This window comes from Oryzias latipes, chromosome 21, assembly GCF_002234675.1.
Source record: "Oryzias latipes chromosome 21, ASM223467v1".
Taxonomy (NCBI): domain Eukaryota; kingdom Metazoa; phylum Chordata; class Actinopteri; order Beloniformes; family Adrianichthyidae; genus Oryzias; species Oryzias latipes.
In genome coordinates, this window is record NC_019879.2 from 10,832,480 (window position 1) to 10,855,644 (window position 23,165).

General features: G+C 40.4%; 1 protein-coding gene across 1 annotated transcript; it reads left to right on the plus strand.

Annotated features, from left to right (window-relative positions):
• Positions 1 to 330: 330 nt before the first annotated feature.
• LOC101155546 (NADP-dependent malic enzyme) lies at positions 331 to 23,114 on the plus strand. Its single transcript, XM_023950754.1, has 15 exons — positions 331 to 485; positions 843 to 1,069; positions 4,363 to 4,496; positions 12,696 to 12,845; positions 13,095 to 13,170; positions 13,246 to 13,407; positions 13,501 to 13,604; positions 14,219 to 14,328; positions 15,823 to 15,920; positions 16,012 to 16,125; positions 16,200 to 16,305; positions 18,234 to 18,376; positions 20,108 to 20,281; positions 20,544 to 20,642; positions 22,468 to 23,114. Exons 2-15 carry the CDS (start codon positions 848 to 850, stop codon positions 22,627 to 22,629), a joined length of 1,854 nt encoding a protein of 617 aa, XP_023806522.1. The 5' UTR covers positions 331 to 485; positions 843 to 847; the 3' UTR covers positions 22,630 to 23,114.
• The last annotated feature ends 51 nt before the right edge of the window (positions 23,115 to 23,165 follow it).

A 23,165-nucleotide genomic window follows, 5' to 3' on the forward strand; every position in this document is an offset into this window, starting at 1 on the left:
TTTTTTAAATTCTATTTACATAATTTACTATGGATCTGTGCGCCCAGACCAACATAAAGAGTGGAGTAGTAATCATTTTTCCCTCCAAATGATTGTGTGATGCTTTGAAGAAAATCATTTAGCCTTAAGGATAATTAAATGAATGAAAATCAGCACATGATTCTTCTTCATAGTGCATTCGTTAGAGAAAGTTATTATTGAATGTCCTTTGTTGTTGGGGCCCGTATTTATAGTTTAGACTCAGGAGCTCGAGCGCTGGAGGCTCGGCCCTCCCGGATGTGACGCTGTTCTCTGATTGGCTGCTGAGGAGCTCTGAAGGGGCGGGGCGACCAGACCGAGGAAGTGAATTCTGTCCTCGATCCCGAATCAGCTGTCCCGGCGGCCCCCTTCTGTAGAACGTCAACCAGTGAGAGCGGCGAGCATCCGCAAAGGTACCTCTTATGAGAACAGAAAGCAGGTGTGCAGCAGCTTCCCACAGTTTTCAGGTGAGTGCGGTTTTTTGTCTGGCAGTTTTGCTAGTTAGCAGTAGCAGCTGAAAGCAAGCTGACGTCACCGGCAGCTAGCGATAGCTAACAGACCGGGTACAGTTGACACTCCTCTGGATGCGAAAACACTTTGGCGGGTTTATTCTTCACCTTAAGATAAATTACAAATTGTCTTATGGGCGCGTGACCTCAAAACCTTTTGTTCATGTGTATAGAAGTGTCCCAGTTTGAAGCTAGCAAAAATAGGGTCAGATTCTTGCACTTCAGCGGTTTGTTTATGTGAGAGAGACGCGCTGAACTTTTTTGTCACCTTATACCAGCTCATGTGTGTTTTCTCCTGGGGGTGGGGGTCTGCAGGCAGCATGAACTCCCTCCAGAGAAGAGCCGCTCTGTTGCTGTGCAGACGCGGGGCTGCGGGCGGGATGCGGATGCCCGCCGCCTCCCCGGCTCTGCCGGCTGCAGACGGGGCCGCCCCGCACCGCCCGCAGGCTGTGCGGGTCTGCCACTCCGGCACGAGCCACAAGGGCAGTATGTACACAAAGAAACGAGGGTATGACATCACCAGGAACCCCTACCTGAACAAGGTGAGTTATGTCCATTGACTGTAGAGAGAACAATTATTTACTAGTTTCTCATACAGTCAATGGTTGTGTCTGCTGAGAAAAATGGAAACATTCCAGTGAAATAACCAAAAATTAACTCGTTAACTAACTGAGGCAAATTTAATAAACACACACATAGTTAACTTGGAAATATGTCTTTATTTTAAATTAAATTTGAATAATTGAATCAATAAAGCAGATATAATAGCAGAACAAACTATCTTGACAGAAGATTTGGCCTTGAGTATGAAGTCATGCTCAATTAACCAGTCCTCCTGCTTTATAAATACGATGTTCCTGCAAATGTCACGGCATATGACATTAAAATAATCAGGCTTTACAAGTGAACGGTATACAATTTATCCCCAAGAAATGATATAAAAACAACCTAACAAGATTCCAGTTCTAAAGACCCACTCTGATATTTTATGCAGATGATCCATAGCGGTTACTACTATTTTTTTTGGTGGTCAGTTGACCCCATTGCATTTAATTGATATCTGTCTAAAGGTCATTCACCTGTGCCTGCCGCAACATTTTCTACTTAAAGCCTCACTCCCATCATCTTTTGATAATCGTTCCCTGTGATGTTTGAATTATGGTGATGCTGTTTATAGCCAAAATTTAAAAAAACAGTCATTTTCTAGGACACCTTCTTACACCGTGGTCCAGTGGTGGGGCGGTTGTCCTCTGATCAGAAGATTGCAGGTTCGATTTGCCCACCCATGTGTCAAAGTGTCAAAACAGTGAAGCCCACATGGCCTCTGATTGTTATAGGTTGGCACCAGTGGTTTGCAGTGGAGCCATCAGTGGGTAAATGGAACTGTGACTGTAAAGTGCTTTGGGCCTCGAGTAGTAGTAGAAAAATGCTGTACGAGTATACGCCATTTACCTTAGTTTCTGCAGAGCAGCAGGAGTTCATCAGAAATTCACCTCTGACTTGTGGGCGGGAAGACCATCTCCCTGAGAGCTCTCTGTTTACAAGCTGTCCTGCTAGCTTACAGCCCCTCACAAACCTAATCTAACATTAACAGTGCAACAAAATTGGTGAACAATGTTGGAGCTATCCAGCAGTTTTGATCCAGATTCCAGCTCAGACGAGGAAAACAAAGACGTACATGGATCTAATTGTGTGAGATTTTCTTTTAGTTTCTATCTAAAACTTTACTATTAACCTTCTTTTAACCAGATAAAGACCCAGTAAATGTTTGGATTCTATCAATAACAATTACAAAAAAGACAATTGAATGAATGAATGTTTGTCATTTTACTTCAAAGCCACCATTGAGGTGAATCATGGAAAGTTCATTTGAGTTTGTTGTTATGTCAGCCCACACAGGCCTTGGTTCCTTCCCCTGTTTGACTCAGCAAACAGCTTCAGCTTCACTAAGCTCCTTGTTTCTGCAGACCTAGCAACTCAATTGCAAACATCCAACTTATGACTTCCTACAGTGATAAACGTGAAAAGGTTTTGTCAAAAAGGAAAATTTTGAAGTCCAGATGCCATGACTCGACTTCAAGTCAGGATCAAATAAGGTTTTATTTATCAAATAAATTGATTACCAGTTTGTCACTTCAGTGTCTTCTCTCCGTCTTTATCTGCTCTTGGTGCTTTAGTCAAGCTGTGCCTTTTTTTTCTGCTTCTTTGAGACTCTGAGAATTTTCCAGCCACATGACCGCCTTTTAGGTTATTTTCAGTCTACACAGTGAAAGGCTGAGCTGTGAAGGCTCTGGACAAGCACTTCTCCTCCAAATGCTCCTCAGTGGGATAAATAATAGCTTGTTGTAAACACACACCACACAGTTTTACAGTCCACACCAGTTTACAAGCTAATGAATCCATTTGAAGTAAAAGGAAGTCCTTCTCTAGACGTTCTGAAAGAATGGAGCTGAAGTGAGGCAGTGTACAGAACACAGAGGAGGAAATCGGGGTTGAGCTGACAGGGGAGTGGGTTCAGGTCCCCTTCTCCATTGGTCAGCTGAAATAGATCAAATCTCTCGCATAGATGCAAGCTCTGCTTGGGCAGCCTGCCAGTCTAGAAAAAGAAGTACCCCAGCTGCATGCCGCTATAAGTTTGTTCTCCTCTTATTTACTGAACAAACTATCCATAAAACTTAAGCTTCCCATCATGCAGCCAGTTGATTTTTCTTTTTTCTCTGAACAACCGCTTAACTTGATGACTAACACATGAGTCACTGCGGTTTGGATTTTCTGTAGGTGGTATCTGGTTCTGGAATACTGTGGTCTGGTACTGTGAATTTATACAAAGATGGACCGCCCAGAACTTTATAAAGGTTTCAAAACAAATGAGTCAAGTAAGTTGGAACAGCTAGGATTCTATATTTATTCTACAATCCAAATAGCCCAATTCCATTTGTGCTCAGATTTCATGTGAAATATGAAATAAACAATGAAGTCCATGCAAATCTATGGGGAGTACAGTGTTGTTGTTTTTTAAGCAGACCTCCTTTTGTCTGAAGCAACCTAGTGGTTACTTGATGAACTGGCCTGGCTCCATTTACTTTCCCCTTTCAGTTGGTTTCAGAGAGGAAAAGGAAGTGTTGCCTTTGGTCCAGTTCAGCATTTTGAGTGTGACCTAGCCTTGGTGGTAGGCGGGTGCCTGTGTTCGGCAGCAGAGCTGCCACCAGTGTGTGAATGTGTGTGTGACTGGGTGAATGGGTCTGTAACTGTAAAGCGCTTTGGGCCTTGTAGGTAGATAAGCGCTATATAAGTATACGCCATTTATATGGGATTTTGGTCTTTTGGAACCATCAGGTACTTCCTGTTTGGAACGCCAGGAGGAAAGGGTCATTCAGTCCAGTTCACATGTACATTCAAGGATTGAACTGCATCCAAATGATAGTGTTAAATAAAAGTGGTCTAGACTGAAGCTGAAAATTCCGCTTTGTGATAAATAAAATGTAAAATTCTATCCAGATTCTATTAATTCCAACAAACTTTTTGTAGATTTTATTTGTATTTCAACTTAGAAATATCATTTCAAAATGTAAAATTTAAGTCTTATGTGCTAGATCTGAAACTCACCATTCCAAACCCTTTCAAGAGGAAAGTTAAAGCTAGTTCTATGTGGACAGTTACTGAAAATGTGTTAAGGTCTCGGTTATTGTTTGATATTTGAGTGCCAGTTTTAAGCACACATGATAAAAATCAGGACTGAAAGCCTCCTTTGTTTGCAGAGACTTTATTTACTCCATGCTTACTCTTCCTGGCAGGAGTCACATTTCTGCTCTAAGTCGTGTGCTCTGCCCTGCAGGGAATGGCATTCACGCTGGAAGAGCGCCTACAACTGGGCATCCATGGCCTGCTGCCCCCCTGCTTCCTCTCCCAGGATGTGCAAGTGCTGCGAGTCATGAAGAGCTACGAGCCGCGCACCAACCCTCTGGACAAGTGAGACCTGTAGACACAAAGTAGCTCAGACTGCAGTTCAGTTACAGATGTGGGGTTTCCGGAGCCGCCCCACATGTTGGCTTAAATCCTCTTGAGCCGGCCTCATCTGCTGTCACTGCGGCTTTGTTTCTTTTTTTAACTTCTAATCATCAAGCGGATTTAGTGCAGCGTTAAACATTTGTAAAGCAGAGCTAAGAATTGAATGTTTCAAATACATTCAGAGAGTGATTCTTTGATTATACTGCAGACATTAGAAAAGCTCAGATTTACTGTGTGAGCCCTGGATTGTTTCACTGTCAGACAGAGGTGGCTAAAGTTAAACAACTTAAGAATATTACGTAAGCAAAAGTAACAACTGAAGTAAAAAGTAGTAAGTGAAAAAACTTGAGGATTAAAAAGAAATAGTAAATGAATCCAAAATGTAATCTTCAGTGCAGTTCAGGCTGTCATCCTGACTGTTTGAGTAAAAGAAGAGCGACTCCTTTCTGCAGAACTCCAGTTTCTGACTTAACTGATACAACTGGATCCTAAAAAAATGTAAATATGTTCTTATTTAAAAAGAATCAGTTTCGTATTACAGTTTCGAGTGTAATGCAAGGCTGGATGTTGGCATGGGCAAGGGGCGGACAAAGCCCCACCAAATGCCAGTACTGCCCCCCCAAACGCGATGACCCTTCAAAATTCAAAATTAACTAAAGAAATAAAATTACAAAAAAACTGAACAAAATAATACAAACTAAATACAAACAAAAAATGGAAGGATGGACCAAAAGACAGGTATAAAAAGAAAAGATAAATGCTGCCTCAACAGGGCACAAACCAGTGTCCTGCTTGTGCTGGTCCCAAGCCCGGTAAATGCAGTGTGTAGTAAGGAAGTAAGTCCATTTTATTTATGAAGCACCACGTGCTTTACAAGTTAAAAAACATAAAAATATAAGACAAAAACATGTCCCATGGAAACAATCATCCCAAGCCCAGACAAAAACAGCTTCAGTTAAAATTTTTGGCAAAACAAACAGTTTGGAGTTGGCTTTTAAAGAATTTAGAGTCCAGCGAAGCCAGGGACAACGGGAGCTCATTCCAGACTTTAGGAGAAACAGCCTGGAAGGATCTGACTTCTCTGGTCCAAAAGTGTGCGAGGAACCATCGACAGGTTCTGAACACTGACCTCAGTGCATGAGGTGGTCTGTAGGGGGCTATTAGATCACAGACATATGAATGTCATTTAGTGAATTTACACAGACTATGTTAATCTGCCTTACCCTGACTTTAAGATTAAGTGAAAGTATACCTGACAATTGTCACCTTAAAGTGTAAACCTCTGCATACTGTAATTGTTTAATAAACATAGTGACAAATAGTGGTCCAAGCACAGATCCTTGTGGAACTCCATGTGTGAGAACGACTTACTAGTAGCAGTAACACACAGGAATCCCTACTAAATCCTAAACCCACCTCTGTCTTATTGTCCTTCCTTGTGGGACTGTCCTTCAGTGGTTGAAGGCATAATATTTGCAGTTAAAATAATAACTTAATCTAGCCCTGATCCTCTGACATCCAGTGTCCCCCAAGACTCTGTTCTTGGCCCAGTGATGTTTTATTATGCTTTTTGTCACTGGATTTAAAAAACAACTTCAAGTCATCGTTATGCAGATGATTTACAGCTTTATTTACAATTTTGTTGTTCATTTGACCCCGTTGCACCTTAATAACAGACATTCACCTGTGCCTGCCTCAACATTTTCCACTCAGTCCGACTCCAACCATCTTTTGATCTGTTATCAAAGTGTTCCCATTGGTCTTTTAGTTATGATTATGCCGTTTTAGTCAAAATCCAAAACCTTTGTCGTAGTAGATCATTAGAAATTCACCTCCGGACTTCCGGTCGCAGCAGCAGACAGAGATGGACGCATGAAGTGAGAGCTCCTCAAAGCAGGCTATTTAAACCCTCCTAACTCAATGATATTGTTCAGTTTTGTTCAATAACTCGAATGATGAGTGGAGGTACAAAATCAAAGAACCAACGGGTGACTGAAAAACACACACAGATGTCAAACAGTGCGAAAGATGCCACGGAGGCTAAGGCCAATGCTACTGAAGACGAACGAGGCTGTGACTTATCAGCCTCAAACCAGCTAAGTTTGAGAGAGATAAGTGCACAAATAACAGGCCTAAAATCTGATTTAACCGACAAATGGACTACATTCAAAGAAGATTTTCGATCAGAGCTGAAAGAGGAGTTGACGCAGTTCAAGCTGCAGCTGGAACAGCAGTTAGCGAACACGTCGCAAATGCTAGAGGAGCAAGGGCAAAAACTAAAAGAAGCAGAAGCGCGGCTGGATGAACAGGAATCCTGGTCTGCAGTGGCAAATGAAGCATTTCAACACATGCTGAAGGAACAACAGTCACTGCAAGAGAAACTCAATGACATGGAGTCAAGATCCAGGAGAGCCAACATGAGAATTTATGGGGTGCCGGAAGGATCGGAGGGGGGCTCGGTGATTCAGTTCGTGGAAAAGCTGATTATTAATGAAGGACTGATTCAGGAAGGAACAGACTTGCAAATCCAGCGAGCACATCGCTCTCTCGCCCCTAAACCAGGCCCCGGAGTGCCATCGAGATCTATAATCATCAGCTTCCTGCAGTATAAGGTGAAAGAAACGATCCTCAGGAACGCATGGAGGAAGAAAATCCAGCTGGGAGACAAGATCTTATCGTTTGACCACGACTATACATCAGAGGTGGTCCAGAAACGCAAGGAGTACAAAGAAGTTAAAGCTGCGCTGAAAAAAAGAGGAATCCGCTTCCAGACGCCTTTTACTCGCATGCGCGTTCACTGGGAGAACGGAGCGCAGATTTATTACAGCGCGGAGGAAGTGGAGAATGATCTGCGCCAGAGAGGGCTGCTAGACCAACCAGAGGTGGTCCAAACCGTGGAACACAATCCTCCACCGCAACAGCAACTCCAGCAGACATCACCATGGCAACGCGTCCCACAGCGCCGCCAGAGAGATGCGGCACTACGAGCGCGGGGGCGCTTGCAGGAATTTCAGCGCAAGCCTAAACCATGAAGAATATAATGGATTAAAAAAAAAAAAAAAAGACGGTGTATAGTATTTACCACTCCCTGTCGTGAGTACTGCTGACTCTTTTTCGACGCTATAAACAATTAGCACCCATGTTAAAGTAGCAATGCCTGTTTTGTTAGGAACTTGTTTTGGGTAGAATTGGTGGTACCTGATGGGAAGCACCACTGATTCTGGATGGGGGCCCATTTCTCTCTTAGAGAGGCTCTCCCCCAAACCTGATGAGGGGTTAAAGACAGGGGACTTAAAATACCCACCCTTGGGAGTCGATTTAATTTGTTTTTTTTCTTTACTTTTTCTTTTGATGTACCTTAGTGTGATGCAGTCACACTTGTTATTGTTTTTTGCTCAGAGTTTAATTTATTGTTTGTTTAGGATGACTAGCCACCAACCAATAAAGAATATTTCCCAAATTCCATGTATGGCCAAATGTTAAAAGTAATGTCCCTTAATGTTAATGGCTTAGGGAATCCGATTAAAAGAGCAAGAGTTATGAATAAGCTGAAAAAAGACAATGTTCATGTTGTTTTACTGCAGGAAACACATTTAAATGCCAGAGAGCATGAGAAACTTGCAAAATTTGGTTATAGGAATATATTCTATAGCTCATTCACACAAAGCCATAGAAGGGGAGTTGCTATTCTTGTATCTAAATCAATTAAATTTGAAAAAAATTCAGAAGTGAATGATAAAGAAGGACGATACGTGATTGTTAGAGGACGTATTGGAAACTATACTGTGACTTTGGCCAATGTTTATGTACCGCCTGAAAGTGACATGGCTTTCTATAAATCAATATTTGACATAATAACAAAAGAGGCTGAAGGAATTTGTATATGTGGTGGGGATTTCAACGCAATTCTTGATTTAAAACTCGATACAACAAGTATAAAAAGAAGCAATAGAAAAGCAACTAAAATGCTCAATACCACGCTTGGGGAGATTGGGATGGTAGATGTTTGGAGAGGGCTTCACCCGACAGATAGAGACTACACATATTACTCAGCACCTCACTCTGTACATTCCAGAATAGATTATTTTTTTATTGGGAAAGAAAATTATTACAGAGTTGATGAATGCAGAATTGGAGTAGCGGATGTGTCAGATCACAGCGCAATTTATTTAACTCTAAATCTTGAAAGTAAATTGAAAAGCACAGTCTGGAGACTAAATGTAGGACTTCTTAATAATCAGTCAATAGTTGATCAAGTCAAACAAGAAATTAAGACATTTAAGGATGAAAATGATAACGGCCTCGTGAACCCATTAATACTGTGGGATTCATTGAAAGCAGTGATGAGAGGGAACCTGATTGCCAAGGCAACACATCTAAAGAAGAAAAGATTGGAAACATACAATAAATTATTGCATGATTTAAAAGTCCAAGAAAACGAATTTAAATTAAATAAAAATAATGAATCACAAAAGGAAATCAAAAAATTGCAACTACAAATTGAAAAACATTTAGATTTTGAAATTGAAAAGAAAGCCCGATACATGAAGCAGACACATTATGAACTTGGCCCAAAATACACTAGATTGTTAGCTAGAAAGCTACGCAAGCAGCAAGTAGATTCTGCAATCCCAAATATCAAAGACCCACTCTCTCAAGAAATTCATTCGGATCCACAAAAAATAGAAAACACCTTTTACTGTTATTATAGCAGTTTGTACTCACAAGAGGGCGCCACTGACAGGGGAGCAATTAAAAGTTTTTTAGACAAACTAGATCTACCTTGTATAGGACAAATCCAAAATAAAATAATAACAAAGGAAATAACACAACAAGAAGTTGAAAAGGCAATAGGTAGATTTAAAACAAATAAAGCTCCAGGTAGTGATGGATTCCCCATAGAGTGGTACAGAAAATTTAAACTGGAACTAATGCCACTTTTACTAAGAGCCCTAAATTATACCCACAAAGAAGGTAGGACTCCACCTTCATGGAAAGACGCAATAATCACTTTAATCCCCAAGGAAAATAAAGATAGACAGAATTGCACTAATTATAGACCAATATCAATGCTAAACGTGGATTATAAAATCTATACATCAATCTTAACTAAAAGATTTGAAACATTTATTGCTGAGTTAATTGATGAAGACCAAACTGGTTTTGTGAGAGGCAGACAAACCCAGGATAACATTAGAAGAAGCCTGCATGTAATTCACACCATAACTAAAAACAAAATAAAAGCAGCTCTAATTAGCCTTGATGCAGAAAAGGCTTTTGATAGGGTGAACTGGGATTTCCTCTACCAAACCCTAGAGAAATTTGGATTCACACAGAACTCAATTAAATGTATAAAAGCCATCTATGACAAGCCTACAGCTAGAATAAAAATAAACGGCTCCCTCACAGACCGATTCGAGTTAAAAAGAGGAACGAGGCAGGGCTGCGGCATCAGTCCGACTCTTTTTGCTCTATATATTGAGCCACTGGCCCAGGCCATCCGGCAGTGCGAGGAACTAGAAGGAATTAAAATTGACGGCAGAGAACAAAAAATTGGATTATTTGCAGACGATGTGTTACTGTTCTTAAAGAACATAAACACTTCCATGCCTAAACTAATGACACTCCTGAAAGAATTTAACTCTCTTGCGGGATATAAATTAAATATTTCTAAAACTCAAACCCTGCTTTTCAACCACTCCCCATCAGAAAAAACTGCATCTAGCTACAATATTAAGTGGGACAATAAAAGAATTAAGTACCTTGGAGTCTTTTTACCCAAAAATTTGTCACTCCTATACGAAGAAAATTATAATACAGTTAACTTAAACATCAATCTGGATATTAAGAGGTGGTCAACTTACCCTTTCGATTTAACAGATAGGATAAATGTGGTGAAAATGAACATCTTACCAAGGCTACTCTTCCTATTCCAGTCACTTCCAATAGAAATACCTTCCAAGCAGTTCATAGAATGGGACAGGATGATATCCAGATTTATATGGGAAGGGAAAAAACCCAGGATTAGATATGTAACATTACAATTGCCTAAAGATAAAGGGGGAATGTCTCTCCCCAATCTGAAATTATATTTTTTTGCAGCACAGATACGCTACATTTGCTGTTGGTGTGACTCTGAATACTATTCCAGGTGGAAAGAGATTGAGATAGGTGTATCAGGACACCCGATTCAGACCCTTTTAGGAGAGGAGGACTTACCAAACAACATTACTACATTATTAAATCCAATAACAACATATACTATGGAACTTTGGCAAAAGGTAGTACGGCAATTAAGGCTGAAAAAGGAAAAGAAAATACTTAAATGGATTTATCTTGACAAAGACTTCAAACCAGCAAAAGACGATTCCACATTTAATCAGTGGAGAACAAAGGGGGTTACAGCCTTTGCCACAATCACAAACAAAAATAAGATGAGGGACTTCCAGGACTTAAAGGTGGAATTTGGACTCACCAACCATGATTTTTTTCGATACCTCCAGGTGAGGGAATATTTTAACAAAGCAATTAGATCAGAAGAGGGGAGTGAACAAAACCCAGTCTTAGAGGTAGTAATTGGAGCGTACCAGCATAAAACATCCAAAATGATCTCTAAACTGTACCACAGCCTCATTTCATGTCAGAAAAACACAACTTTATATGTTAAAGAAAAGTGGGAAAAAGAAATGTCCATCACTATTTCAGAGAAAGAATGGTATTCAACATGTGCATCAACTCAGTCCTCTACCACATCAATGAAATGGAGGGAATTTAATTGGAAAAACCTCATGCGTTTCTTTATTACACCTTCAATTAAAAGTAAACTATCAGCAAATCCACAGATGTGTTGGAGACAGTGTGGTGCAGTAAAGGCAAATCATTCTCATATCTTCTGGAACTGTTCGCAAATAGGACCATTTTGGCATTCCATTCATCATTTCTTAACAAACGCTTTGCGCTACACAATCCCCTTCAAGCAGATAGTATTACATCTGGGCAACATTTCTGAAACAGTCATTTCTCAAGATCAGTATTTGGTGAAAATATTCCTGATTGCAGCAAGGAAAGCAATAACTAGAAGATGGCTTAAGCCAGAACCACCAACCATTACAGACTGGACTGAAATAGTGGAGGAGATTTATATTATGGAAAAGATGACTTTTGCTTTAAGATTGAGAGAAAGACATTTTAAGGAAAATGGGACAAATGGACTGTATATAAAAACTCACAGGCCAATGTATAACGTGTTTACATTTCTGGAATGGTGGCTGACGTGTTCAATTTTCTTTTTTTATTTTCTTGTCTTTTTTATCTATTTATTTTTAGTTATTATCATTCTTTTTCTTTCGTTTTCTTCTCTTTGTAAGATTCAATTCGTTTGATGTCATGTTCAAGTGTCTTATATCTTGTTAACAAAAAAGAAAAATAAACTTAAGTTATAAAAAAAGAAATTCACCTCCGACTGGTGGGCTGGAGTGTCTGTGCGGAGCAACACTGCGCCTCTTCCCCTCCCCCATGACTGTGCCATTTGTTTACATGCTCTTCCACTAGCTTGCAGCCCCTCACACCTAACCAACATAACCGGTGCAACAAAAATGCCAAGCAATACTGTAGCTACCCAGCCGTAGAGTTTTGAGCCAGATTCCAGCTCAGACCAGGAAAACAAAGACATATATAAATCTATTTGTCTACAAGTGGATGCATCAGAATGGAGCACAGCAGGGAGCTTGTAGCATGCCCTGCCTGTTTTCTTTTTTAATGTCATTTTTCATTTTCCCTGCATTTGGAATAGTTAGATATTTTCACAGATTTGCATCTTTTAACCAAAATCTAATTCTTTTTTAGTTTCTTTCATGTTTTTATATGTTCTGTTTTTTTTTTGCTCCAGTAGGGTCTGTTGCAGAGTTCAGTATAAATAAAGTTTCATGTGCTGACAAAACTTGTTTATCTAAAACCAGAACAGTGTTTTTTTTTAATAGAAAATTGTGTGGTTTTCCCACCTTGATGGTATCCTATGGTAGCTCTTCATCCCTCTCACATCATCATCATCAACATCACATGGGTTTTCAGTCAGAATGGGGATCTGTTTGCTAGTGGATGAGCATCTCACTCCTGTAAAGCCTGATGTGAGTCAGCCGTGTTGGCTGTGTTCTGTTTCAGATATATCTTACTGATGACGCTGCAGGACAGGAACGAGAAGCTCTTCTACCGCGTGCTGACCTCTGACATTGAGGAGTTCATGCCCATCGTCTACACTCCTACTGTGGGGCTGGCCTGCCAGCAGTATGGACTGGCCTTCAGGAGACCGCGGTGAGGCTCTTTTAATCCTAAATGTGATCAAATGTGCTCAGCAGCGACTAATTTCAACACAGCAGGAAAAAAAAAAACAAGATCAAATGCAGCACAATCTGGATGAAAAATCAGATCTCTACTGGTTCATGATGTTTTAGAGATGAAAGTTTGACTGTTGTACAAAAAAATATGCATAAGATCTGCTGACTTCCTTCAGCGAACCAATAATTGTCTTTCTGTTTTGTTTACTGATCTGCGTTTTTAAAGAGGACTCTTCATCACCATCCACGATCGAGGACACATCGCCACCATGCTGAATTCCTGGCCTGTACAGAACATCAGGGTACCCATCAATTTCAAAACCAGGCTGCATTTTTCTGCCAAGCGTCTTTGCTGATCTGAGTTTGTGTCTATCCAGGCCATCGTTGTGACCGACGGGGAGCGAATCCTCGGACTGGGAGACCTGGGCAGTTATGGGATGGGGATTCCAGTTGGGAAGCTGGCGCTGTACACAGCCTGTGGCGGCGTTCAACCGCAGCAGTGCCTCCCTGTACTCCTGGATGTTGGTACTGACAACCAGGTGAGAGTTACCTGAGAGCTGCAGAAAGCCTTGACTTTCTAAGCTTCATATTTTTGTAAAAGCAGTGGATTTCTCTGCTCTGCATGTGTGCAGGCGCTGCTGGATGACCCTCTGTACATCGGTCTGAAGCACAAGAGGATCAGAGGAAAGGAGTACGACGAACTGATTGATGAATTCATGCAGGCTGTCACAGACAAGTGAGGATAAAGTCGTTCTGTTCCAGATCAAGTTGATTCCAAACACTGCATATGAAAACTGGACTGAGTGAACGTGACGTCACCCATAGAAAATGGTTTACTATTGGTTCCAACCAAATGAGTTAATTCAGTCACTATATTTTTTACGATACGGACGTCTCCATGTTGGAACCAGACGAAGTTAGTGCGCAATGATCGGTCTGAGTTATTGTTTCTATGGCAACCACTGAGCTATTTCAGAGGTGAGCTTGTTGGCAGGCCACACCCCTACCACTTGATTAGGGAGAATCTGTCAAAGGATTTGAATGTTTGACACGAGACCAGATACTTTTAATGAGGCATCCGATTACTGAGTTTATAACTTGAATAACGTTCACTACAAAGAGAAAAAAAAGGATCAAAAACATATTAAAAAGGTATTAGAGTTAGAATGTTTTATAGAATGACTAAGTAACAGCTGTTAAATTCATTATAGAAGTCTATGGGATTTATGCTTCTTGGAACCAGCAGGTACTTCCTGTTTGGAGCGTAACGGGGGAGGGGTGAATCGGTCCAGTTCTCATGTACAGTCAATGATTGATCGTAGTGCGTGTCTGATGACTGCTTCTTTGCAGGTACGGGATGAACTGCCTCATACAGTTTGAGGATTTTGCCAACAGCAATGCGTTTCGCATCCTTAACAAGTACAGGAATCGCTACTGTACCTTCAACGACGACATCCAAGGTACCGCATTACTCATGGGATTCAGCCACATTAGTACATCAACTTTATCAGACACAAATTCTAGTACAAATAGTTCACTGATGCACAGAAAAAGCTTAATCTATTTTTTATGATTTATTAACGATTTAGGTGAAAACAGAACTCAGAATGATGTTCAATTTGTTCCACAGATGGTGGTTAAAACTTTCCCTCAAACACTTATTTCAACAACGTTGCCACTCTCATTAGATTTGGTGTTTGCTGTTAACATTTAGTACTATTCATTGATTCACTGCAGATGAAAACCAATAAAAAAGACCAAATTGGCAAAAATTCATTCACCATAATCACAACTTCATAATTAACTGTTTAGATGACAACAATCCCTTTAAATGGATTAATTTTTTAAAATTAATATTAAAAACCCACTGAAAATGTTTTTATGGTGTTTATTAACAGGATTTTGTGGCTTATTATTGGAGAACATATATTAAGAAAAGGAAGATTAAAATAGCATTTTCAAATATTTGTTTATTAAAATCGTTTGCCATTGCAGATGAAAAAATGCTTGAAAAAGATTATATTTGTGACGTAGAAAATACGCTGGGTGGACCACAAGCTCCCTGCTTCGCTCCATTCTGATGCATCCACTTTCAGTCAAATAGATCTATGTACGTCTTTGTTTTCCTCATCTGAGCTGGAATCTGGATCCAAACTGTACGGCTAGATAGCTTCAATATTCATCACTATTTTTGTTGCATCAGTAATATTTGGTTGGTGTTGTGAGGGGCTGTTAGTTAGTGGGAGAGCGCATAAACAATTGGATGATGGGACAAGAAGACTCCGCACCAGCGGTCCAACCCGAAACTCTGAGTTGAATTTCTAATAAACTACTGCTGCTCTGCAGAAACTATGTCCTAGAAAACAACACAGGTTTTTTCATTTTTAGTTAAAAACGGCTTAATCATAATTAAAAGACCACGGGGGTCGCTTTCACAGTAGATAAAAAGATGACCGGAGTGGGACTTTTACCTTTATTCACCCAGATTAGTTCCATTGAGATTACCAATCTCTATGACCTGGGACTCCTGGCCCAGAAAGTGGAACCAATGAATACAAAACTTTAAAAAACAATTCAAACACTATTTAAAACATTCATAAATGACAGCTGTCATTTCCAAGTCTCTGAGCAAAAGTTAAACCTGATCATTCGGACCAGATTTGTTAAAATTCCTTATCCTTTTTTAAATGATTCCAGGTTGTGAGGGCAGAGTTCTGAAATGCCACCCATACCAGATTCTTTGTGAACTCCCAGTACAGATAATAACAGTCGCTCTAGGTTTAATGTATTCACTCGGCTATGGGGGGAGCAGATACACAATACTATTAAAAATACTGTAAACAGATACAAGTGAGTAAATCTATGAGTCTTCAGTTGTGCGTTTGTGTTGCAATCATTGGTTATCCTCATATATAAATCCTAAAAGAAAATCACGGTTTCCTTTTCTCCTGCAGGCACGGCGTCCGTAGCTGTGGCTGGGATCCTGGCCGCTCTAAAGATCACCAAGAACAAACTGTCAGAGCACACTTTTGTTTTCCAGGGAGCGGGCGAGGTGACTCAATTTATCCTTCATGTGGTTTCAAAGTACAGATTAGATGCAGCTCATTGTAGCTGAAGCTAGCTAAGCTGTTTTTCATCACCAGGCTGCTCTGGGTATTGCACACCTACTCATCATGGCAATGGCCAAAGAAGGAGTGAGTCCAGAGGAGGCTGCCAAAAGGATCTGGATGGTAGACTCTAAAGGTCTCATCGTAAAGGTAGAGCGGCTTCTCCTGTTCTCTTTGATCAAGTCCCACTCAGAGATGAGCTCAAAGGAATTCTGCTTCTGCAGGGAAGAAGCCACGTGAATCACGAGAAGGCAGAGTTTGCTCATGACCATCCTCATTTGAAGACGCTGGAGGAGGTGGTGCAAACCATCAAACCCACCGCGATCATAGGTAAGAAGATGGTCGAGGATTATTCCAAGAGGCTTTTTTTCTTTGTTTATGGAGATTCCAGACATATTGGCTCAAGGGAAACCCCAGGGCTCATTGTTTGGATCCTTTTTTTTTTCGCTTTGAGCAAATCATCTACTTTTGCTGGTGTCGCTGCTCTCTGATGATTCTTTGCCTCATTTAAGATTCCAGCCAGAAAATACTGCAGAAAAGAAGGATGTTGGCCTCAATGAACATTTCCTTCATCCCTTTGTTTTGGGTGTCCAGGAATGAAAGCTCCAAAACTCGCTGTAACACAATCAATTAAAATAACATAAAGAAATAATGTTTTTATCAAGTTATGAGACAACAGGATAATTAACACTTAGTTGAGTAGCTAAAAATTGTTGAGATCTATAGATCATACGAAGAATTCTCTTTCTTCATATAACTTTAAAGGAAACTGGATTCATGGGTTTAAAGAATTTGTATAAATTTTCCAAATAAAGATTGATTTGGATGTCAATAATTTATTAAACCCATAAACTAGATTAGGTGGAAGTCAGAAGAACAGTTGTCTTGAGGTCATCCTGTTTACAGCGTCTGCTTGAACATCTGGACATTTAGTTGAGCAGGGATAGTTTTGGCTTCAGCCACATCTGTCCTTACAGGTGGATACAGACTGTCTGTGGGCGAAAAATGGGTAAACCTGTACAACATTTTAGGTGCTTAGACTGCTCGGCGACCCTTAGAGCCAAAATGTTTGTTCACATTTTCATCCACGAGCATTCTGCCAGCGACGGGTCGTACCAACTCTTAAATGACCCGTTCCATTTTCATGACATCATTTGAGGTGGCTGTAAGAGCCTCAAGGGAACAGCAAGACACACCTGGACTCCCATTGAGATACGACCCTTGAAGGGCCCGGCCAACCCAAAAACCCACAGCATCAGACACCATTAACCCTTGTGCTATCTTAGATGACCCCACCCTTGCATTGACGTGTTATTCCTACCATGACAAAGATGGATAAAGGTGGAAAGATTTCATGTAACCCATGGACACCAGTGAAGATCCCAAATCATTGAAGAAAAAAGGTTCAGAGCACTGTCTAGTGGGTCTAGATGACCCAACTCCCAATGCTAAAGTGCCTAGGATAGCACAAGGGTTACCCAGTGATCTCCATGTCTGGGAGAATCCCATTTTCAGAAGAACCCACATGGAACCAACTAAGCACAGTTCGAGGAAGCAGTTCATGCATGGGTTCATTCTGGGTTTGATTATCTCCTGTCTGAACAAATGATCCAGAACACATTAACCTAATGCGCCCTGAAGGACTCAGTCACTTATTTATTTTAAAAGCTCAGCTTGGTGCCTGTGACGGCTTAAGTCAAAGTCAGATTGTCTGTGTTTTCCTGCAAAGGAAAAATCTACCTTTGTTAATCTAAAGTTAGACGTTCCTTATGCTCCTCACACAAAAAACCCAGACCAGATTCTGCACTCCCACATCTGTGTTGTCACCAACTTTTACCAGCTCTGTTCTTGTCACTTTGCAAATCCTTGTGCAGCATTTGTTGGCCGACTGAATGTGAAATGTACTTTAGTCCAAATTAAGGCTTGCATGGGGAAGATGCTGTTTCAAAAACACCACTAATGTATTCCTCTCGACTTCTCTAAACACTTAAATCCAAATGATTCACTCTTTCTCAGAGTCTGATGTTAAGGTTTCACCCTTTGGCATTCCAACATCTCTCTTTTTTCCTCACATTTTACAGAAATATAGTTGTGAGAATTAAAGATTTGTAAAATATAGGAATGTTGTACATAAGCTGTTTGTCAGCATCAAATATTGTGTGTGTAGTCGCAACATCTGCATCACATTCCAAAACAACATCAAAGCTAATTCACAGTTTTGGTCTTTGAGAGAACTGAGGCTGGACTCTGTCCTGCAGGAGTGGCTGCAGTTGGAGGAGCGTTCACAGAGAAGATCATCACAGACATGGCAGCTTTCAACCAGCGACCAATCATCTTTGCACTCAGCAATCCCACCAGCAAGGCAGAGTGCACGGCAGAGCAGTGCTACAAGCTCACAGAGGTACGATCCGACAGGTCCAGCTTCTGCTTCCCACACACTCCGTTCCTTCCAGAACAATTTGGGATTGTAAAATAATGGCTTCATATGGAATTACAAGACAGCAAGTTTTAAATTATTTAGCTTTTCTGTATTACCGATTAGGGTTTAGGTCCGGGTTGGGCAATTATTTTTACATTCGGGCCACATTGGGTTCTAAAATTTGATAGAAGGGCCGGACCAGGAGCAAATGCGTGGAGTGAGAATGATATAACATGGAATGTAGATGAAAACATTTGGATTGAAAACAGAATATTCTAGAGTTTTTAGTTTAAAACTTTTGTTCCCATTTTAGATCATTTTTTTATTGTGAAGCCCTTTGGAACCTTCAAGGAGTTTTAAAGTGCTATTTGAATAAAGTTTCATTCATTCAGGATCCTTTTAATAAAATAAATAACATTATTTATGAAATAAAGCAATGACCAAATAACACTATGATTTTCAAAGACAAAATTTCAGGAAACGTATACTGATACATTTAAAAAAAACACAAATAAAATAATCGATCCTCTCCCGTCATAATTCCGCAGAGACTTTGAGGGCTGCGTCACACGTCTGAAATTGCGCAGCTGCGCTGTGTTCTGCGCCTCTGTTTCTCATCCAGTAATAATGAAAAAGCACATTTCTCTGTCTTCTGCTGCAGCTACACATATTTCTGTGTTACCTTTTACCCGGACCAGAGTTCCCTCTTTTATTGCAGGAGTTACGTTCGAAAAATAACCCGTGATCGGTGAAATCCACGGAGTCTGATTACTGATGTTTATGGCAGTAAAACTCCTCACTGCCTAAATACACTTTTCTCACACAGACATGAACATTTTCACACTTTACTCTCTTGTTTAAATTCTCAAACCTTCCTAGCAATGAGGTCCAGGATCTTAGAATGAAAACAAAAATCTGATCGATCAAAGATTTCTGATCTGAAGAGCTCCGCGTTTCTGTACAGGAGACACATAGGAGATTGATTGACAAGGTCTCCAGCCAATCAGGACACAGAAGAGGTTGCGCTGTTTAAAAAATGCAGCATAATCGCTCTAAAAGAACGAGCTAAACTGGGAAAGATGAACTGTGACGTAGAAAGGGACAGAATCGACAAAAATCTCTGTTTGACAGAGATTTTTAGAGGGTTTCAGGTTGAATCACGGACTGCAGAAGGGGGGAAGAAAATGTCACGTCTTGATCGTGTGGCCAGATAAAAAAACAAAAAACATGGGTCTCTGATATTGTTCAGTGGGCCGGACCAAACATGGAGGCGGGCCGGATCCAGCCGTAGTTTGCCCACCCCTAGTTTAGGTAAACAAAATCTGCCCAAGATTTATTTTCACTGGATATTAAGCTGTGAGTAAATTTTGGTACGTTTTTAGCGGGGGGAAATCATTATTCATAGGCAAAGTGAGAAAAACATCTCGTCCGCATGATTAAATAAAAAAAAAAAAAGCAACTTTAACGTTTTTCTTGGTCTTGAAATGTTCTGTCAGTCTGAATCCAAACATAAACTTGAAACGCAAGAAAAAAGAAAACTCTTGAATCCGACGCAGTCTGGAGATCCACCTCTAAATGCTTCAAGCAGGTCTCTCCTTTGAAGGGTCCTTGCAGTTTTCCACGTCTTCCTGTGATGTAATCAGTTGACTTCATACACTCACGACAGACCTTGAACCTCTCCCTTCTTCTTTTTTTGTTTATTTTTTTGATCAGGGGCGGGGCATCTTTGCCAGCGGGAGTCCGTTCAGCAAGGTGACGCTGGCTGATGGACGCACCTTCTACCCCGGACAGGGGAACAACGCCTACGTGTTCCCCGGAGTGGCTCTGGGCATCATGGCCTGCGGAGTTCGCCACATATCTGACGACATTTTCCTCACCACCGCAGAGGTGTGAAGGTGTTACCTAAACATGCTTTAAGGCCGACTTTCGTCTGGATCTTTTCACTTCTACCCGTTCTAGAGAGAACTTCCTGTCATTGGGTTCCACACTTTGAAAAAATGATCTTTTTAGTAAAGTTGAACCACAGTGCTCACTCCTCGCCTGTGTTCTGGCATTACGAGGACATCTAATGGCTGTGCTTGGAAGTTTCAATGATTTTTTTTTGTAGAAAGCAGGACCATTTGAAAGTTTTTTGTATTTTGTATTTCAGGCAATCGCTGACATGGTGACGGAGGAGCACCTGGCTGAGGGGAGGCTGTATCCTCCTCTCAGCACCATCAGAGAGGTGTCCTTTAAGATCGCAGTGAAGGTGGGTCAAGGGGGTTAAGTCGTCATACTGAAGGATGATTTTCATCTGTCTCTGCAAACTATGACTCCAAGTTCACCAAAGTTCAGATCCAAATGTCAGGTTTCCCCCAAAAACTGCTTTTGTTTTCCTGATTTTCACATAACTGAACAAAAGTGAACCTTTCATTAATACATCTTGGATTAAACTAAAACTAAATTAAACTTTTTATCATATATTCTTCTTTGATTTAATGAATGTCTATTTCTTTTTTATGAAAAAATGTGATCATTTGATACATTTTGGTCTAATCTTGGCCTTGCTTCAAATGAAAATGTTTGACAGCTCGGATCCCTTAAAAGGGTTTAATACTTATAAGTAGATCATATTTTGGTCCGAAAAAGAGAGTGCATGGTTCATTATTTGTGTGGGTGTGCTGAAAACATTCAGTGATCTTCCTCATGTTGGCGTGTCAACTCTTCATCTTCATCCACGTGTTTCACTCCCTCCTCCTCTTCTTAAAGTTTGCTCACTTTTCTGGTTTGTTAAAATCAAAATCCTCCTAAATTTTTTTTTAAAAAGTTTGAAATCTTTCAAAAACTTTATACTCATTAAAGGAAAGTTTTTACAAGTTTCAGCTCAAAGCACCACTGATAAAGGTTTTGTACCAAATTCCTTCACAGCATAGTGCACTATATAGTGAGTTCGCCGTTTTGTAGTGCTGTCCCAATCTACAATTCCAAAATCCAGAGCCCTAGAAATTTCCCAGAAGTCTTTGCAAAAACCTGTTTGCATCAATGCTCACTAGAATGGGGAAGATAGACCACAATGCATTGCATTTAAACAATTTTCGTGAAAAAAAAATTATTCAAATGTATATTTTTAAGTAAACCATCCACATTTTCATCATCAGCACACAGTGGATTCATAAATAATCGTTTTAAAATGCTCATAGTTTTACTTTGTGAAATCTGTGAAGTCATATTTGGATTTTAATGTGGATAAATAAGAGCATGGCGTCTGAATTGCTTCTAAAATCCAGTAGAAAGTCCTGCACTATACAGGCTATATTTTAAGGAGGGAATTTTGACATATCTGAGGAAAAATGTGCACTAAAACCTGTAATCAACAATTATTTTCAGCCATTTACCAAAAATCTCTCTTAGATTTTTTGTTTTTATCACTGAAAAAGCGCATTTAAAAGGCTTTAATGTAGAATTTCTTCAAACAATTCATGATTTCAGATTCCTGGTTTAACAGTTATGCTTTCAAAGTAACCAGCTTCAAATGAGTGCCTAAAACCCCACAAATACAGAATATTTGGCTTATGGAATTAAAGAAATTAGAAATGCCTGTTGCTGAGAGCTCTTTGTTTACACTCTCTTCTGCTAGTTTACAGTCCATCACGCCCCCAATCTAACATTAGTGGTTCAACAAAAATGTTAAGTATAGGAGTTATCCAGCCGTACAGTTTTGATCCAGATTCCAGATCAGACGCAGAAAAACGTTCATGGATCTATTTGTCTACAAGTGGATGAATCAGAATCAGGGAGCCTGTGGTCATCCCAGCGTATTTTCTACATCAAGCTCTTTTTCTAACAGCATTTTGTTTCGTCTGCTCCTGATTCACGATTTGAGTAAAGAAATACTCAGAAATTCAATTATAAGCTTTATTTTCTTCTATACGTCCTTCATTGTCAAAAAGATGCCACAAAAACAAGTTAAAAGCATAAACACTTTTTTTTAATCATTGCAGGTGTTTAACTAGAGAAGCTGTGGATCGAAGCCCTGTTTTTTGAGGAAAATGAGAATCTTTCTGTGTCCTCATCACTTCTTCCTTCTCTGCCAGATCGTCAACCACGCATACAAACACAACATCGCCTCGTTCTACCCTGAACCGAAAGACAAAGAGGCGTTCGTGCTTTCCCACGTCTACAGTCCCGACTACGACTCCTTCACTGTGGACACGTACAGCTGGCCGCAGGAAGCCATGAAGGTTCAGGACGTCTGAGGTCTTTGCTGCTCCTGTGACCCTCAAAGTCTTTCCAGTCAAAGGTTTTGTTTGTAATGAAATGAAGCATTAAGCCCCTAAATGACAACATCATTTTATCTTCATGTGTTGCATTCATGCTCCTCCTTTTTAGCTGTTTTTTTTTTTAGTTTCCTTTGTATCCACAGCTTTTCAGAACCAAATCCACTCCTCCTTTTTCTCCTCCGGTTGCTGCAGCATAGCTCCTCGTGACTCCTGGTCTTTACACTCCCCCCCCCTCCCCGTCTATCATGTGGCTCCAGCTTTGCTGTGAGACTCGCTGATAAAGGAAACGTCTGTTACTCTGAAGAGAGCAGAGGTGGGAGTCGCCGCCATCAGGAGCTTTTGACATTTGCTGTTTGTGTTTCAATGTTTGGCGTATAACTGCGACAGAATGTGTTGCTTCTGTGAGCTTTACGTTTTCAAAAGGGATCATGTAACTTTTTAAATAAAACTCTGAACAGACTCTGAGGGGGATTTTTCTGTGGCTTTAGAAGTGTTCCTATCTTCACTCTTTT

Coding starts and splice junctions, on each gene's coding strand:
- LOC101155546 (XM_023950754.1), top strand. CDS start 848: ATGAACTCCCTCCAGAGAAGAGCCGCTCTGTTGCTGTGCAGACGCGGG. Junction 4,497..12,695: donor CGCACCAACCCTCTGGACAA/GTGAGACCTGTA, acceptor GTTCTGTTTCAG/ATATATCTTACTGATGACGC. Junction 16,126..16,199: donor CTAAAGGTCTCATCGTAAAG/GTAGAGCGGCTT, acceptor CTGCTTCTGCAG/GGAAGAAGCCACGTGAATCA.